Raw genomic sequence first — 18,500 nt, forward strand, 5'->3', positions numbered from 1 at the left:
GTGCCCGTGGCCCCCCAGAACAGACACCTGTGCTGCCCGGAGTGGCCACGGAGCAGACGGAGCCCAAAGCCACGGACTCCATGAGCTCAGCGGCTGTGGTGACATTTCACAGACATTTCACAGGGGTGGGCCATGGGCCGAGGAAATGGGGGGAGAATCAGAATAAACATGAGAAAACTCGAGTGTCGAGATAAGAATCAGTTTAATAAGTGAAATTAAATAATGAGAATAATTATAAATTGTAATGAAAAGGCAAATAGAGAAACAAAACCCGAGAAAGACAAGTGACGCAGATGAAAACAATTGCTCCCCACCAACCTCCCTCCTCAGTGGAAAAAGGTACAAAAGGGCTACAGGGGCGGCTTCCATGAGAAGCTGCGAGAAACTTCCATGTGTCCCATAGAGTCAAGTCCAGCCGGCTCCAAGAGAGAGCTGGCCCAGGCTGAGCCAGTCAGCGATGGCGGTGGCACGTCCGTGATAACATAGTTAAGAAAAGGGAAAAAACAACAGAAAAGCCAACAAACTGCAGCAGTCAGAAGAGGCCCAGAAGGTGCTTGAACCTGTAGGCCACTGCAATATCATCCTCAAGACTCATTGCCGTTGTCTTTTTTTCTCCAGCACCACTGTCCATGCTGGCCAGCAGAGCCACCTTCTTCACTGCTACAAGGAAGAAGGAAGAGCGGAAACCCATTGTGTTAACAAGGTGACCCTGTTGATGGGGATGGTCAGTGGCAATGTTTGAAATGCTGTGTTGCATTGTCTCTCTGGTATCAAATGTTGCACGTGGGAGAAGACACGATGAATCCCACATATGCAACGTGAGCCTCTAATTGAGCAACTCTGGAGATGCTCTGTTCCTGGGCGTTTTTGCTTTGAGATCTCTACATGCTAATTTAAGATGCTCAGCACCTGTAGAAAGCTTCCACCTCGTGGATCACAAGGGTGCTTTCATAGAGGAAGTCTGAAGTTAAAAAAAAATTAAAGAAAGAAACAAACAAACAATCAAAAAGCCCCAAACACAAGCCAAACCCAAAGCCATTCCGTTCTTTCCTGCACGGTCAAAGTCTCTACAGAAATCAGATGCACCACTGAGGACTGGGTTTGGTTATGAAGGTATTTTTATTGCTTCTGTCATAAACGTCAAGTTCAGTGGTCAGCATTCTCTTGAGCATGTTTGTCTGTGGCCTTTGTTGGTCCATTGCTGGTTGCCATGGTCGTTTCAGTCACGAGTACTGAAGGCTTCTGCCCATAAGCCGTGCACCTGGAACACCTGGCAGAGAGGTCAGCAACATTTCCAGGTGAGCCTGCAAACGCTGCCTCCTTTATAGTCCTCCTCAGTGTTCTCTTTGGATTTCTTTGTCTTCTTCCCTTTCTAGAATTTGCTTGTCAAGTTTGGGTCACCAAAAGGCTCACCTCCATCCTTCGCCACTTTCTTTCGGGCGCGCTTTCACCCTCCTCTGCACAGGAGTGTTTTCTCTTTCTGCCTGGTGGTTTTTCATTTGCAGCCTCTGGGTGAACGGGCACTGGGGGGAGCGCACATTGTGGTTCAAGCGGGTATTTCCCAGGCTGCTGCTCCCATAGCGATCCAGGCTGCAAGTCTGGCTTTCTTGGTGCCACGAAGCCTTCAGAAAAGAGACTCTTCAGCTCTTGGACCAACTTTGCCAGCCTAGTGCTCTGTGTCACTGGCTGTTCAACGCCTGCTCCAGGGCTCAAATCATGGTTCCTGGAGAAACAACGGGGATCTTAGTTTAGGGCTGCTCTTGCAACCTCCGTGTGGCTTCAGTCTCATCCTGGCATCTTCTGGCAGCACTTGATATGACACGCAGAAGACTGAACCAGGACTGGAAGATGGAAATCAGATCACGGTCTGCCAGCCATGTCTGCCCCTTTCAGAGCAAGAACTCATCTTTATACCCTCTCGGACCCCTGTTTCACCTCTTTTCACAGCTAGACAGCCCCAGAGAGCAGACAGCTAGCAATTTACACAAGTGCAAGTGTTTAGTGCCAAAGAAGGAGGAAGAAGAAAGGACGGGGCCATCTGCAGAGCAGACAGAACTCAGCTGGATGGTCGTTCTCTGTTAGGACAGAAAGCAGAACCCACCGGTGAAGAAGAGCAAGGACAAGATCAGTAACAGGAGAGGGAGCGTATGCTGAACACCCTTTTACACTTGTTCTTACCTGACATAGAAGAGTAAATAAGCACTCTGGCAGAGAAACTTCTTGATGTCACACGGAACCACAGAGTCATCATTCATCTCGTACCACTGCCCATCGCTGGCCTGCAAATAAAGGTGATTCTATCTTCAGATGCACGACAGGGTTTTTAAAACCAAAACACAGGCAGGGCGTCACTGAAGGACACAACAGACCAACACAAATCACACAATTGACTTTTACCTTTACGAAGCAGTAATAGTGTCCTGCCTGACAGCTGTAACCTTTGTGGACCAGGACGGCATACAAGGAATAGAGGAGTGGTCCTCCAGCCGCTTGGGGTGTGTATGGGCCAAGATCCAAATATTCCGGGTACTGCACAAGCTAAGGAGAGATCAAGAGGATTCCAAACACAAACAGTTGTGGATGATTCAGGGGGTTTAGTTGTACAGGGAAGAAAAACAAACACACAAAAGCCCAAGCTGCTTTGGGAAAGGACTTCTTCCAAGCAGACAAGGTGGCCGTGCACTTGCTTACACACCTTGCCAATCTTTCTGCCGAAGAAAGGATCAAATCTCTTCAAGCACACGGTCAGGACATTGGAGGACTGATGGATTGTAAGCCTCTTGGACGCACTGACCCGCTGTTCACACCTTGAAAACAAACACAGACCGAACGGTTGCGACCTGTCATCTCCACGCTCCGCCCACCATCCAGGTAGGGTTGTGTTAAGGCTTGCTTTGCCCAGTTCAGACAGAAGGGAAAAAAATGTACCCATCTTAGAAACAAATGCATTATTTTCCAAGTCGTGGATGATTCAGGTGGTTTAGTTGTACGGGGAAAAAAAACAAACACACAAAAGCCCAAGCTGTGTCACAACTGGGTTTCTCGGTGAAGTCAAAACCTAACTAGTGCTCCCAGACATGAAAGACCATAACCCAGTATCTACTGTGAAGATGTCATCAGTAAAGATCTTACTTGCTACATTTATAGCTGTTTTCGCCATACAGCTGCTCAGGTCTGACAAAGTCTTCCAGAGCTCTGGTGACAGATGAGGCTGCCTGGACAAGAAAGAAAGGAGAGCACTGAGCTCCTGGAAACCCAAAATCTCAAGAAACAGCTCCCCATGTGGTGCCAGTGCTATCCCAATAAACAGCTACTCCTGGGCAGCACCAGAGTGTCCCGTGCTCTGCCTGGTCAAAAATAGAAAAAGCCGCAAAAGCCACCCGTCCAGCAACCAGAGCGTCCTGAGGAGTCCAAAGCAGGGTGGTAGGACAGCGTCATCATGGCTGTCGATACCGCCCTTGCTCTTTGCCCAGCTGGCACCCAGCACAGGGTCTCATTTACAGGGCCTTTGTGGAAGGAGCACACAAGTCCAGCTCCCTTCCCATCCACCACCACGCTCTTGCCCGGTAACAGCCCACAGTTTGAATTCAGCGGAGTTTACTGGAGATAAACGAGGGCCCTGCAGGGACCTTGAAACATTTTGCGCCACCATTTCCAAATATCTTACCTTGATATCCAAAGGAATATCAAGGAAGGCCTCGTAGGTGTCCGAAACGGCTTTGCAGCTCAAGCACGTTACTGGAAGGTAAAGAGAAAAGCTTCTCAGGTTGGGAAGGAGACTAATTCTGCCCATTTCGGGTGACCGATACACCCTGGACATGCTGCCGTGTGCCAAAAGCAGTTTAACACAATCAGCAAAAGAGCCACGGACCATTCTAAGGACAGTGATACTTTAAACAATTACCTCTGGATCTTAGAAATCCTCCAAAGACCTGATCAACGACTGTGCTGGATTCAGAAGATGTGTCCTGGCTGGAAAGAAACGGTAATCGCGGCTCAGAAGGTGGAAGGCAGAGAGTTTGCTCCTCCAAGAGTTTCCTTGTTAGGAGACCCCCGGAGAGAGGGTTTCGCTGATGATTTAAAGGAAGGAGTCAAAAGGGCTAGAGAACATTTCCATGGTCATGTGCTCATGCTTACTCGCTGCTGCTGCTGCTCAAACAAGCTCTCTGCATGGCACCCAGGGCACAGCCAAAGAATTCATATGCGTCTTCCTGGGCGCCAAGCTAGAACTGTTCTCCTATTCCTGAGCAAGAAGGAGGTTTTCATGTTGATCTCAGTGAAAAAAGACAGAAAACTGACGCTTCTAAAAGCCCTCCTCCTTAACATGAACCCGCAGAAAGCAGTTACACACAGGGGCCTTCAGAAATGTAAAATACCTCCAAATGAAACCGTCTGAAATGCCTCACGTGGCAGCTTACTGACAACAGCCACAGGTGCGATGGCCCTGCCCGAGCAAGACAGGACCTCCTCAATGTGCTCCTCCATGGCGCACGTCATGCAGAAGCCTTCCTGCCCACCTAAGCGGGGAGGGAAAGAAGGAAGACTCAAAGGGTTTGACAAACAAGGAGTGATTTTTATCCCCCATAGAATTCCCACTTCTGATCCGATCCCACACACATTTCTGATCATGTTCATATGACGCCACCTCATTCGCCTTGCTAAGGGCTGTTCCCTCCTCGTGCTTCACCAGTGACCGTATCATTTACCACAGCAGGAGGGCACTGCACAAACGAGCTGGGATGCAACTCTGAGAATCCCGGGTGCCCACGTGCTCCGTTTTAGTATCTTTGGGCAGCAGCAGGGACGCCAAATGCCAACGACTTTCTACAGGCACGCCTTTCAAATGCACTTGGTTAACCACAGGAAGCGAGCAACGATCTTCCCTGGGAGTACGAGCACGGCGATTGGCATCAAACTGACGTGCTCCCTACGCTGTGCCGAGCCCCTCTGAGGGTGATGTTTGAAGGCAGCTTCTATAGAAAAATTCGGAGCTGTCTTCCCAGAGTCACAGTGGTTTTTTCATCATTTAGAGCTGCCCAAGAGGTATAAAAGAATGTGTAGAAAGGACTCACAGGACTGGCTGCGCTGGTGAGACAGCAAGAGGTTGGCCAGCGGTGGGGTGTACGTCAAACACTGCAGGACGGAATTGAGGAAGCAGGTGTTGCCCAGGTTGTAGAGGCCTCCTCCAACACCGCGTGTTTGCTGCCAGACCGTGCAAATCTTGTGCGGAGGAAACAGGTCCGTGCCCTGTGGGAATTGCGTCTGAAATCCCTCCAGCATCTCCAGGACCTGGTTGAGGATCTACAAGAGAACGGGGGAGGAATGGGGGCTGGGCAGCTGCTGCCTCTGGTACCCTGAGGTAGGCAAGCAGCTCCATGGCGAGAAGAGGGAGGCCTTTCCCCGGCACAGCCCTCTCCCTGTCCATGGAGATGCCAGGAACAAACTGTTGTGGACTCCAGGCCTCCTGGGACCTCTCTGTGGGGTTGGTGGGTTTCCATGTCCTTTCCTTAAGGGAGGAGAAATAGTCTTGAGCTTGAACCCAGCTCTTACTCAGTGAGAAACAGCCCCGAGTCTGCTTCTCCTCACAGCTCTCTGCATTCCCTGTCCAAATTCCTCGTGATGACGAGTCCCCAGAGCCTCGCCCTTAGGCCCTCCGCTGGGTCTGAATGACTGAGGAACATCTCTGCCCCACTGCGTATTTGCCCCAATTCCAGAGCTGGAGGCAGGCTGCTTGGTGGCCGTGAGAGAGAACAAGCTCACCCGGGCTGCCTGCATGTCGCTGGACACCTCTGCTATCAGGCGGTTCACAACACCGCTCGTCAAACAGCCGTTGTCTCGCTGCAAGACTCTCTCCAGCTCCCGGTATGTCTCACCTCGGTCACCCTGGGCACAGACCACAAAGGGCAGTGATGGGACTGGCTTTGCCAGTCCCAGGGCAAGTTTCTTAATGAAAGCATGAAATGAAGGGTAAATCACAGAGCATGTTGTCCTGTAATGAGACATCCAGATGGACTGAGACAAAGGGGAAGGTCGCGAGCACCTGCACCTTGATGCACAGCGTTGCTGCTCATGCAGCAGGAGCCCCGGTGCTGGGACAGTTCCCGAAGCAAAGCTCAGGAGCGGCTTAGGCACTTGGGCAAAGGCACTGGAGAGATGCCGGCTTTATGCCAGAGGATTTGCCTTGCCCAGGAGGGTGCTGAGAGCTCCTGGGAAAAAAGCGGGGAGCGGTGGCTTTAGTCCAGCTGGAGCAGCAGGATGGGTGCTTGGGGACAAAGCGGAGGAGAGCAGAGGTGCCGTCAGGCGAGATGCCCCTCTGTGGCGGCACTCAGGGAAGCCAGGGGCAGGGAGGGGAGCCCTCAGCCCCCTCCCTCCTCACCTCCTGGTCTTGCAGTCGCTTTAACAGAGAAGTCCCGATGACAGTCCCCGTCTCCCTGCCTGCGTCCTCAGGACTGGCAGGTCTGGGCTGGGAACACACACACGAGTACAGAGCTGGAAGAAGAGAAAGAGTTTTGCTGGCTGCAGGGCTTTGCGTAAGGGAGGCTGAGGATCGTCCCAGCCTCCCCCAGCACCACCACCCCTTCCCGGGCTGTACCGGCAAGAGGGCAGGCAGGGGGTGAGGGGAGGGAGTCTTCCCCTCACAGCATAACTGGAAAGAACCCCCTGCGGGACTTGGCCCGTTGTGGGCTCTCCAGGGCCAGAGCGGCAGCGAGGTGCTGGAGGGAGCCCAGCGTGGGGGTCCTGAGCTGGGCATGGGATGGACACGGGGCTCTGCGAGGAGAGGCTGGGAGGGCTGGGACTGCGCAGCCCCGACAAGAGCTGGCCGGACCAGGTCATCTCGGAGAGGTCCCCAGCTGCCCCATGGAGGGTGGGGAGAGGATGGAGCCAGAGCCCTCGGGGAGCTGCCTGGCAGCAGGACGAGAGGTGACGAGGACGCAGTCGCCAGCCCGTGGCAGGGACAGTCACGGCCTCCAGCTGGCATCAGCCCCCAACGTCCCGCCAGCCCCTCACCTCTGAGCACTCTCATCCTCCTCACGGCAGCAGGATCGCTGGGACCGATGCTCCGCTCTCTCTGGGCAAAAGCCATGAGAAATTGGGGCAGCCCCAGCCCCAGGAGGAACATATACAGCCCGGCCATGGGACCCACGCGGCGCCTCTCAGAGGGCTGCTAGGACACGGGGACTATGCTGGGGACACACCATGAGGTGGGGAACAGGCACAGCAGCACCCTGGGGACCCGCACAGGCCCAGAGCCCATCACTATGGTGCCTCAGCAGAAGGCACAGGCAGCCCTAGACCCGAAAGAGCAGCTGTGCCGAGCTCTGGTGCCCTTGAGTGCCGCTGCCTGTGGGGTTCCCACCAAAAGTCCCCTGAAGAGGCACAACTCCTGTCCTGCTGTTTCATGGTCACCACAGCCAAGGCTGACAGTGGTTCTTACGTCCCTGATCTCCACTTCTTCCTTTGGAAGGACCAGAGTCAGGCTCTTTATTGTTTCTTTTTTCACCTCATACTTCTTTTATGCGAGCACCCGTGTTATCCAGAAGGGGGAAGCTTTCACCAGCAGCTGAACACAATAAATTAGCATGTAGAGTTAGTTCTCAGGAAAAAAACGCCCAGGCACAGAGCATCTCCAGAGCTGCTCGATTAGAGGCTCAGGTCTTTGTGTTCTCCTGGCCAACGTGGACAGTGGTGTTGGAGAAAAAAGACAACGGCAATGAGTCTTGAGGATGATATTGCAGCGGCCTACAGGTTCAAGCACCTTCTGGGCCTCTTCTGACTGCTGCAGTTTGTTGGCTTTTCTGTTGTTTTTTCCCTTTTCTTAACTATGTTATCACGGACGTGCCACCGCCATCGCTGACTGGCTCAGCCTGGGCCAGCTCTCTCTTGGAGCCGGCTGGACTTGACTCTATGGGACACATGGAAGTTTCTCATTATTTAATTTCACTTATTAAACTGATTCTTATCTCGACACTCGAGTTTTCTCACGTTTATTCTGATTCTCCCCCCATTTCCTCGGCCCATGGCCCACCCCTGTGAAATGTCTGTGAAATGTCACCACAGCCGCTGAGCTCATGGAGTCCGTGGCTTTGGGCTCCGTCTGCTCCGTGGCCACTCCGGGCAGCACAGGTGTCTGTTCTGTGGGGCCACAGGCACCGAATGCAGCTGGGGTGGGAACAAGAGGATCCCCTCGTGTTCAGGGCCCAAATTGGGGGTAATTTCTTCCCCAAAGGGCTGTGGGGCGTTGGAACAGGCTGCCCAGGGCAGTGCTGGAGTTGCCATCCCTGGAGGGGTGAACAGACGAGGTTCTTGGGGACATTTTAGTGCAAGGGGTTGGGTTAATGGACTCAATGACCTTGAGGGGCTTTTCCACCCAAAACAATGGGCTAATCGGCCAGTTTTGGGCATTCCCGCGCAGCCTCTCTCTCCTGTCCGGTCGGGCCGGCTCGGGGGGACACCGGGGGTGTCTCCGCAGACATGGGGGGTTCATCCCGGCTCTGTTTCTCTCCCTCCAGCCCTCAGGATCCTGGAGAAGGACCCCGACCCCTCCACCCGCACCCTGGCAGGTCAGACCATGCTCCTCCTCACCACCAGGACGAATCAGCCAGGACAACGGCCGACCCTGCGGTCCCTCTTCTGCTGGTGCCGCTAAGCCCAGCTTAAGCGCAGCTTTTCTCACCAAACACCTGGATTTTTGGACAATAACTCTGGAAAAAGAGCCCGATCCACAGCGTCCTACAGCCCTGAGGTGACAGTGGCGATTCCGGCCTCTCCCGACCCTTTTTTTTCTGTTTTTCTTGTTTGCTTTTAGCTTTTTTGGGGGTGTTTGAATCGTGCGGATTGTGTTGACGCTCCCCTCTGAGCAGGGGCGGCACAAACCCCTTTTCAGGTTGTTTAAATAAATTGTGTCAGATGGAGATTCTCCCACTGGAACCAACAGACGCGGGCGCGCCGTGGGGAAGATCCCAATTAAGGAAATTCATCCTAATAAAAAGCTGAGTTTTCCCCCATTAAGATTCTGGGAGGATCCCAATTAAAAAAATTCCCACTAATTAAAAAGTCGAGTTTACCCCCATTAAGATCCTAGGGAGGATCTCAATTAAGGAAATCCACGCTGTCAAAAAAGCCGAGTTTATTCCCATTAAGGCTGTAGGGAAGATCCCAAATAAGGAAATCCATGCTAATAAAAAAAGTCGAGTTTAAGGAAATTCACGCTAATAAAAAAGCTGAGTTTACCCCCATTAAGATCATAGGGAAAATCTCAATTAAGGAAATCCACGCTAATAAAAAGCTGAGTTTACCCCCATTAAGAGCATAGGGAAGATCCCAATGAAGGAAATTCACACTAATAAAACTGCCAAGTTTATCTCCATTAAGCAGCAGCAAAGTCCAGCCCAGGGGCCAGAGAACCCCCCCGTTATTTTGCATTTGAGAAGAGCCCAGGATGTTCATCTCAGTTTGAGAAACAGAAACAGGGCAAAATGGGGATTTTGCTGCAAAGGCGAGAACTTGAGCGTCCGGGTGTTTCATCCTGGGTCGCTCGGGGGTGATAAAACGCTCGAGGCCCAAAGGGATTTGTGAGAAATTGGCGACGGGCGTTTCAACTCCGATTGGGCATCGGGGGAATGGTTGGACTCGATGATCCTAAAGGTCTTTTCCAACGCAAGTTATTTGGGGATTCTAAAGCCAGAGGGAACTGGGGGGTAAATTGTGGTGCAGGGGGGAAAAGTGGGGGACGTGTCCCCCCCTGTGACTCTCATGTCCCTTCCAGGTCCCCTTTGTGCCCCCATCCCCATGTCACCCCCCCATGTCCCCTCTATGTCCCCTGTGTCCCCCCCATCCCACGTGTCACAGATGCACCCCGATAGTTTTAGGCAGACAACAGGGTCCAAAACAAACTTTTATTTGACAGTGTCTCTGGCAGCATTGTCCTGGACAAGATGTCCAGCACACAGCTGGATAAACACACAGTGCAGTGGGTGAGCAACTGGCTGACGGGCTGGGCTCAAAGCGCTCGAGTAAATGGGGTCATGTTGGGTTGGACACCCGTCACTAGTGGGTTCCACAAGCACCCATCTTAGTGCCAGCAGTCCTGGCTGTACTTACAGACTGGGGCACGAGATGCTGGAGAGCAGCTCTGCAGAGGGATCTGGGCTTTCTGGTTGATGGCAAGCTGAACATGAGCCAACAGTGGCCCTGGAGCCAAGAGGGACCTGTGTCCTGGGGTGCATCCAGCACAGCATCGCCAGCCGGGCCAGGGAGGTGATCGTCCCGCTCTGCTCTGCACTGCTGCGGCCTCACCTGGAGCACTGGGTGCAGTTCTGGGCGCCACAGGACAAAAAGGATATAAAGCTATTGGAGGGTGTCCAGAAGAGGTTGGTGAAGGGTCTGGAGAAGAAGCCATATGAGGAGCAGCTAAAGTCACTTGGTTTGTTCAGCCTGGAGAAGACTAAGAGGAGACCTCATCACGGTCTACAGCTTCCTCACAAGGGGAGGAGGAAGGGCAGGCGCTGATCTCTCTGGCAGCAATGGCAGAACCCCAGGGAACGGCAGAAGATGTGCCAGGGAGGGTCAGTTGGACATGAGGAAAAGGTTCTTCACCCAGAGGTGCTGCACACTGAACAGGCTCCCAGGGAGGTGTCACGGCCCCAACCTGACAGTGTTCAAGAGGAGACTGGACACCGTCCTCAGACACACGGGGTGACCTGTGGGGTGTCCTGTGCAGGGACAGCAGTTGGACTCCATATCCTTGTGGGTCCCTGCCAACTCAGGCCAGTCTATGGTTCTCTGGTTCTATTAAACGGGGAAACACAAGTTGGAGCTCTACAGCAGACCGGCGACTGACACCCCGGTGTGTCCGGACACTGCCTGTTACATCCTCGGGAGAAGCAGCTCACACTGGGCTCCAGTATTTTTCCATCACACTCCTGATATTCTTTTGAGCATAACAAAAAGATGAGAAAGAAGGTGCTTCAGTCTGTGCGGGGCTCACGGGCGGGCCCGGCACAGCGGCTGCACACAGGCTGCCAGTGCAGCCCCGTTCCCGCCGGGACTGCACCCGCACCAGACACAGCGACCTCAACACCAGGGGGAGCACCGCCCGCACTCGGCGGGAAAAGGGAAGCGCTGCAATGGCTCCCGAACGATCTTTCTCTCCCGCATTTAAGGCGCGGACGCTTCGGGAAAGCCCGGGCGGGTCTGACACGGCCGGTGCCGCTGCCTGTCCACCCCGCTCCGCGCCGCCGTGCGGCGCCGCTCCCCGCGGCCCAGCGGCTCCCCCTGGGCCCGGCCCCGGCCCCGGCCCCGTTCCGCCTCGCCCACCTGGCGCTCCCGCTTGGCCGACGGCTCCTCCTTCACCTCGGTCACGAACACACGCGGCACCGCCCGCTGCCCCGCGCCCCGCCGCCTCATGGCCCCGGCCACCCGAGCCCGCCCGCTCCCAACGCCGGACCAGCGCCGGGCGGAACTGCGGCTGCACCGCCCCGCGCTGCGCCACGGGAAATGGAGAACGGGACCGCCCGCCCGCCAGGAGCCCCGCGACGCAGCCGAGCGCTGGGGAGGGCGGGACGGGGCAGGGCAGGGCAGGGCAGGGCAGGGCGGGCGCGGTGGCCTCGGGGCACCTCCCCAGAGCCGCCAGCGAGGCGGGGGCCTCCCCTCCCGGAGGCGCCCAGCGCGGCCGCGGGCCTGGGGCAGCTCCCGGGCTCCAGGCGCCGTTCTCTCTCCAGAGCGGCTCCGCTGTGTTTTCGGCTCCGGGCTGAGGCAGCGCGCCCTGGCGGTGCCGTCGGTGCCGTTGGCCCGGCAGCCGTTCCTCGGGCTGTTTTCTGCTTGCCCGGTGCCGCACGCCCGGCTGGGGCAGGGATGCCCGGGCCCCGGGCCGTGGGGAACTCGCTGTGTCGGTTTTGCCCCCGTCAGCACAGGGGGCTCCGGGTGGTTCGCGGGCTCTGCGCCTCGGGATAAACCTTGGAAGCGGTGCTGGGCTGACCCTGGCTGGACAGCAGGTGCCCACCAAAGCTGCTCTGTCACTGCCCCTCAGCTGGGCAGGAGAGAGAAGAGAAACAAAGCACCCGTGGGTCGAGATGAGGACAGGGAGACATCGCTCACCCATTACTGTCACAGGCAAAACAGACTCCGCTAGTGGGAATTAATTCAGTACCAATCAAATCTGAGTGCAGTAATGAGAAATAAAACCCAAATCTTAAACCACCCTCCCAACACCCCTCCATGCAAAGAGCTACAGTGAGGAAAATGTTGGGCAGAAAGGTTTTGCTTAAAAAATGGTCAGTAAGCGTTGTCTTTGCATTATCAAAGGTTTGTTTCTCAGGCCACAGCTCCTTCAGCAAGGGGCTGGGTGTTATTTAAGCCCCGGCAAATGGGTTTGTTCCATTAAAGAAACACTGGGATGGGAGACTCCGAAATAGCCCGATTTTCTGTAATTCACACTGAAGCAATGGAGACGAAGGAAGATGTCCAAGCTGGACGTGTCCCCTGGCGCCATGATGGTGACATCAGGAGCTGGAGGAGCAGTTGGAACTTTCGAAACGTAACATTCTATACTGGCCGCAACCGCCTCTGTTGACTTGGCCGGCTGCAGGAGGCACCAGCTGCTTCGTGCTGGTGCCTTCTGCGGGCATTTGGAGCCGCGAACATGAATGGAGTTGGCAATAACTGCAATTTCCAGTTCTCCCCAAACGCACAGGTAAATGCTGTAGATCTTGGAGTGCTTTGGATCCTTGATTTCTTGATACAGCCGTGTTGACAGGGAGGTCTGTTACGTAAACGTAGAAGCTGATATGTCTCTCTGGGTCATGGCCACATCTGTAGATGAAATAGCGGGTTTTTGGAAGTGGTGAGAAGAGGTAATGATCATCTGAACCGAGGGAATTTCTCATGTGAACTGCGCTCGGGTACTCAGGGAACGCATAAAAGTCATGGGTGACGATCACTCATCTTTCGTATTGAATCAGGATTATATTGATTTTGGATACGTAGGCCACGTTTATGATTTCTGCTTTTAGTTCCTTCCTGAAGTACTGCAAAACAAGTTATTGAGAAGAAAGTCCTGCAACGTGTGTTTGCCCTATGTTTAAATTCCACCTGTTGAAGATCCAGGGTTGGGTGCTGGGCTCTCCATTATCGCATCCATTTGGACAATGGGGATTTTGGCATTAATGCCCGGGAGCTGGGCTTTGTCTCCAGAGCCCAGTGTGTCCCAGGGGATGGCCCAGTTGTACTGACTGCAGCCCAAACGTGGCGTGGTTTGGAGATGCTGCTTTTAGACCCAGCTGTTAATGTCTAAATCTGTGTCCCACAAAATCTTGGTTATCGGTCCCAGCAGCAGACCGTGTACTGCTCCATTTAGTCCATTTTTATTGTTGTGCTTACAGTCGATGACAACTCTTTTCTCCTGCAGCAGAAGTACAGGCACATCCCCTGTGTCTGGGAAAAACGACCCTCAGGCTGTGTGAGGATCAGTTGTGCCTTCGGTCACAGCAAACCTCGGAATATAAACGGACTCTTCCTGCCACCTAACAACAGTGAGTGAAAATATTTTCCCTACTATTTGTTCATTAGAGTAAGTTCATACACAAGAATGTCCTTGCAGTGCTTAGTAATATCTACGAAGGTTCAAAACGTGCCATGGTAAATCAGTGGCGTAGGATCTGGTACCGCAGTGAGTTCAGAGCAAAGAAAGGAATCGTTTTGGCATTTGAATGGTGTTGCCCTGTGACTTTTTTAGCTGTCGTGTTACGGATCTTCGTGTTGCAGGAAAGATGACGTCACAAGTGGTGATTTAGGTTGCCAGGATCCACAGACTAGAAATGCTGCAGAAATCATTTGCAAGGTTATATAATAACTGAAAATCAAATTATTTTTGGAAAATAAAAAAGCACCAATAGAAGATTTTGGTTTTTGTTTTTTGGGTTTTTTTCTCATTCCTTTCCCGGAGGAGCTCTTGGCTTCCAGGAGTCCTGTTAGACAGCGGGAACCTGGAGCAGGGAAAGTGTCCAGGGCAGGGAGCCAGGACAGGTGTCAGAACTCAGGCAGAAGCTGGAGTGAGAGCAGCGTGACTTGTCACCCATGCAGGAGCAAGGGGCCTAAACTAGAGCTGTTCATGGGCCTGAGCTCCAGAGCTGCAGAGAGGTGTAATGAGAAAAGTCCAGAGAGACCTCTGGTCAGAAGCAAACAGCCTGTGTTCCAGAAATTCCCCCAGGGAAAGGTCGCGTGTCCTGTCTGGGTGTGTTGAGCCCCCCAGCCCCAGAGAAGCAAGGCAAGAACCTGGTGCTGTTTCTGTGAGTGCCCGCACTGCTTGCTTTGCAGTTCCCACATCCACACCGGTGAGCCCTGGCAGCTGGTGCTCTCCTAAACAAAACGCAGGCACATTTTGGGTGTGCTGTGAGTCAGAGAAGATGCCCTGGAGGCCCAATGGACATGGGTAACCTCTAGAAGAGCCATGTCCAACAATCAGAATGAGAAAATAGATCCAAACCTTTTTCTTTTTACTGAAAAATGCACACATTCAAAGTCCATGTGTCCCAGAATAGCATTGCAAACATTTTAACTGCATTTGTCCTTTTTGATACTTAGAAATCCTGTCAAACCCATTTAAGGTGCATTTGGCTTACACTGTCCGGAGCTGATAATGTGCTGTTCTGGGCAGTGGCACAGTGAACTGTCAATATGATAAAGAGTTCAAAACTGCACCTGCATGTCTGACCTGGGTTTGATATTCTAGTTCCCTTCTAACAAAATCATGTTCTTTTCTGCAGATGTGCCATTGCAAGAGGGTGGCCAAGAAAGGACTCTGCACCCAGCACATCTGCAAGAATCACTCGGAAACCAAGAGAATATTTTCCTGCCAGTTCACGCTCCACTCATTATAAGCCTCAACAAAGATGAAGATGAACAGGACGATGAAGAGGATGATGACAAAGAGAACTGTAAACAGATTATATTTTCTTTCACAAAGAAGTAGAATAGGGTCTTTTCTACACTTCGCCACTGATTTGTTATAATAACCGTGACCTATTTAGAAAAGAGTTGTTGAAGAGTTTGGAAAACAGCTTCCGGCTAATCCCAAAATGTTGGAAGTGGTGGTCACCAGGCATCATTCTAACTCCTGTGAAATGCCTACCTGCATATTTCAATAGCGTTATCATCCACATACCTCTTTTGTATTAGATAAAGTTTAAAATGTGATCCACAACTCCTAGGATGTGATCCACAATTCAGATGGCCATCAAATACTCTTCAAACTTTCTCTACATTTGGGGACACAACTCACTAGATTAAGTGACTGTCTATGCATTTATAGATCTATTTTGGGTTTGGTTTTGTGCTTTTTAAAAGTAGCTGAACGGTTGACTGTGTCTCACTTAGAGATGAGGGGTTCCTGGGGAAGAATGAATTGCACATTCGCAGAGAGTGAGAGGACGACCCCCTGTTAGTGCTTCCTGAGCCGGTGTCAGTAGGAGTGAGCCCCATGAATTCAAGCCAAATCAAAGCCGGGGCTTTGCTGATCTCAGCAGCCTTAACTGAGACAGATGAGGAGCCCTCACTTCACCATCTCTGCCAGCAGATGCTCCAGGACAGGACCTGTGGGCAGAGGTTTTGTGACAAGCGCTCCCTGGTGACGTGTTCAGTCAGAAGATTTCCTTTGGCTTGTCCATGAAGGATTGTGTTGAACGTGAGCACTGAGGGTGGGTTTGAATAGTTTCAAATCCACAAACATTAGCTTCTTCCTATGTGTTGTACCTGCCGTTCCATTGCTCCTGGAAACACCTGATATTAAGGAATCCTTGTTCCGTCCAGAAGCAGAGCTTAAATTCAGAAAAAACCCACTGTGACCAAAATGAAATTGATGATGGTACATGATTATTAGGAATTGTTGAAGGTCTTTGTATTGATACCCAGTAATCTTTTAAAACCGTTTCCTGCAGATGTTTCTAAATGGGAGCCTAAGACTGCTGCAGAAATGGAAGAGGAAAGAACCATCAAGGAAATATGCTATAAAACTGGTAAATATGAAATCAGTCAGTCTTTCCTAAACAGCAATGAAGACAATATACTAAGCCTTTTCATTGTTTATTTAATTTAATTTAATTTAATTTAATTTAATTTAATTTAATTTAATTTAATTTAATATTATTTTATTTTATTCTATTTCATTTTATTTTATTGTATTTTATTTTATTGTATTTATTTTATCTTCCTTTTTGGCTGTGTTTAGGAGAGTATTACAGGATCCTGTACCCTCACGAACACCAATCAGCAGAAACTGTGTCTTCAGCTCGGGAAAAGGAAATATTACTCTTGGAAGCCATGGAGCGAGACTTACAGAAAGGCAAGTAATGTTCATCTTCTCAGACAATAGTTACCATTAATATTTACCATTTCTTTTTCCCCACATATTTACACATACACAGTGTCTCAGGCATGGTGACTCCCTGTGTTGCCTGTGGATGCAAAAGGTAGAAATGGGCTGTAAAGCCTACGTGTGCTATCTGGAGATACACAACCATTCCATAAATCGGATCAGAAAGGATTCATAAATGTCATTCATGACAAGTGAGGAGCTAAAGAATGAGCAGGTTATTTGTAGCTCGTTCTTTACTTGTGTATTATAGAATTGTCTTAGAGACCATGAGAGTTGTACATCAGTTACAGCAGACAGGATCCAAACATCCAAGAGAATCTGAAGGAGAATATAAGAGGAGAGGTTAAAGGACATTGCACTGAACTAATCGCTGTCTCCCAGAGGTGGGAGGAAGAGAATAGACAATCCACATTTGGATAGGACTCTCCATAAAGAACACGTTGTTTTAAGCTTGTCTTCCAGCCTCCAGGCTCCTGCAATGTGTCAAAATTGAGTAACTGCACAGCGTTATAAAGTTTGCTTTTTCATTTTTAGGATTTAACACTTCAGACCCCAAAGGAAAACCGAGTTACCACCCAAGGAGTCGCAGGCAGGACGATGAAACTGCTTCTCCTGTTCCTCGCGGGAGAGCAGCAGGAAGAAAAACAGATTGCGATTCTTCAGAACCTCGCAGACCAGCGTCTGTTTTCTACCGCAGGGTGGGCGGCACCCGAGAACCAAAGTTCAAGGGGTCTACAGGTGGGCTTCTGCTGAAACAGGGTTCTCAAAACACCTCAGATGTGCCTGTCTGTATGGTGCCGCTTTCTTTTTTGTCCCTGCGGGTTCATGCGAAGTCATTTATGCCCAAATATGGTCAAGACTAAACTTGATCCAGCATAAGTTTCATAAGTAGAGCGCAGCAGTATCCACAGTCAGAAATGTAAAGCTTTATAATTAGTCAGACAGTAGATTCATGACCAATAATTCAGTCATCTTCATAGCATGTGTCTAAATGCTACAGACAAAAGCATCATTCCTAGTTCAGCCCAAAGGTCTCCTTCAGAGTCCATCAGTCTTCCTGGGCTCAAGCATGGATGTTCCAGAGAGCATCAGAGTTATACGTCAGGTGCTCAAGTTACACGGGACAGGATCCAGAGAACTGACCAAAGAGAAAGAAGAACAGACAACGAGAGGTTAAAGGACATTTTACGTATCGCTGTCTCACAGAGGCGGAGGAAGAGAAGGGCAGTGCCGTTCCCTGGGCTCGCACACCAGCAGGGCCCACATTCTCGCTGTTGCCTTTCCAGGGGATGGTGACACCGCTGCACCGCTGAACAGCACAGAGAAAGGAGGAGAGAGCTCAGGAAGGAGAGTTCCAGCGGAGCGTGTGCCCAGAAGAAACTGGCGATCCTTTGACAATGGAGGTAACGTACTTTGGCATCAGCTTCTCATTGCTGAACACCTCATTGTAAGTAAAATAACTGGATAGATTTGAATTGGGCTGTCCACGAAAAAACTTTGGTTTTTTTGGTCAATCTCGTTTTCAGCCTCTAGGACCTCGTAATATGCCAAATTCTGAGTAACAGCACAACATTTCTGCATCTCTGCTTGCTTTTTCACTTTTAGGAATTCACTCTTCGGATGCCAACGTCAAACCAAGTTACCAACAAAGGCGTAAAAATAAGGATGAGGAAACTGCTGCTTCTGTTCCTTATGTGAGAGGTGCTGGCAGAAAGACTGAATCTGATTCTTTGGAACCTCGCAGATCAACATATGTTTTCTACCGCACTGTGAATGTCACCCCAGAACCAAAGCTCAGTGGATCCACAGGTGGGTTTGATTGTGATAGATTTATTATTTTCAATATTTAGTATTATTTTTTATCTTGGAATATCATGGAGTTTGGTCTTATCGAAACTTCTGATATCTATTTTGTGTCAATCTTTGTTATTTTCATTATGTTTATTCGACAGAGAAATGTTCTTCAGGATTTTACAACGCACCACGCTGGAGGAAAAGAAATCCACGTGAAAATGCTCACTGTAAGTTTAAAACAACCATTCGGGTCACTGCTTGAGAGAGATTTTTACAATTCATTCTTTTGTGCAGAAGCAACATCTCTCCCCACCTAGAAAATGTGAAGTTGGTCTTA

At 51.0% G+C, this 18,500-nt stretch overlaps 2 protein-coding genes and 1 long non-coding RNA gene across 3 annotated transcripts; 2 read left to right on the plus strand and 1 right to left on the minus strand.

Moving 5' to 3' along the window:
* Positions 1-9,877: 9,877 nt before the first annotated feature.
* LOC139825537 (uncharacterized) lies at positions 9,878-12,490 on the minus strand. Its single transcript, XM_071798643.1, has 3 exons — positions 12,434-12,490; positions 11,317-11,982; positions 9,878-10,788 (listed from the first exon to the last, which is right to left on the minus strand). Exons 1-3 carry the CDS (start codon positions 12,488-12,490, stop codon positions 10,636-10,638), a joined length of 876 nt encoding a protein of 291 aa, XP_071654744.1. The 3' UTR covers positions 9,878-10,635.
* Positions 12,491-12,640: 150 nt separating this feature from the next.
* LOC139825538 (uncharacterized protein C12orf50 homolog) lies at positions 12,641-16,344 on the plus strand. Its single transcript, XM_071798645.1, has 6 exons — positions 12,641-12,691; positions 13,099-13,105; positions 13,380-13,529; positions 14,763-14,933; positions 15,933-16,010; positions 16,223-16,344. Exons 1-6 carry the CDS (start codon positions 12,641-12,643, stop codon positions 16,342-16,344), a joined length of 579 nt encoding a protein of 192 aa, XP_071654746.1.
* Positions 16,345-16,910: 566 nt separating this feature from the next.
* Positions 16,911-18,172, plus strand: LOC139825562 (uncharacterized). The gene is made up of 3 exons (XR_011735672.1): positions 16,911-17,107; positions 17,656-17,772; positions 17,975-18,172. It is a non-coding gene; the product is annotated as an uncharacterized lncRNA (long non-coding RNA).
* The last annotated feature ends 328 nt before the right edge of the window (positions 18,173-18,500 follow it).

This window comes from Patagioenas fasciata, chromosome 24, assembly GCF_037038585.1.
Source record: "Patagioenas fasciata isolate bPatFas1 chromosome 24, bPatFas1.hap1, whole genome shotgun sequence".
Taxonomy (NCBI): Eukaryota; Metazoa; Chordata; class Aves; order Columbiformes; family Columbidae; genus Patagioenas; species Patagioenas fasciata.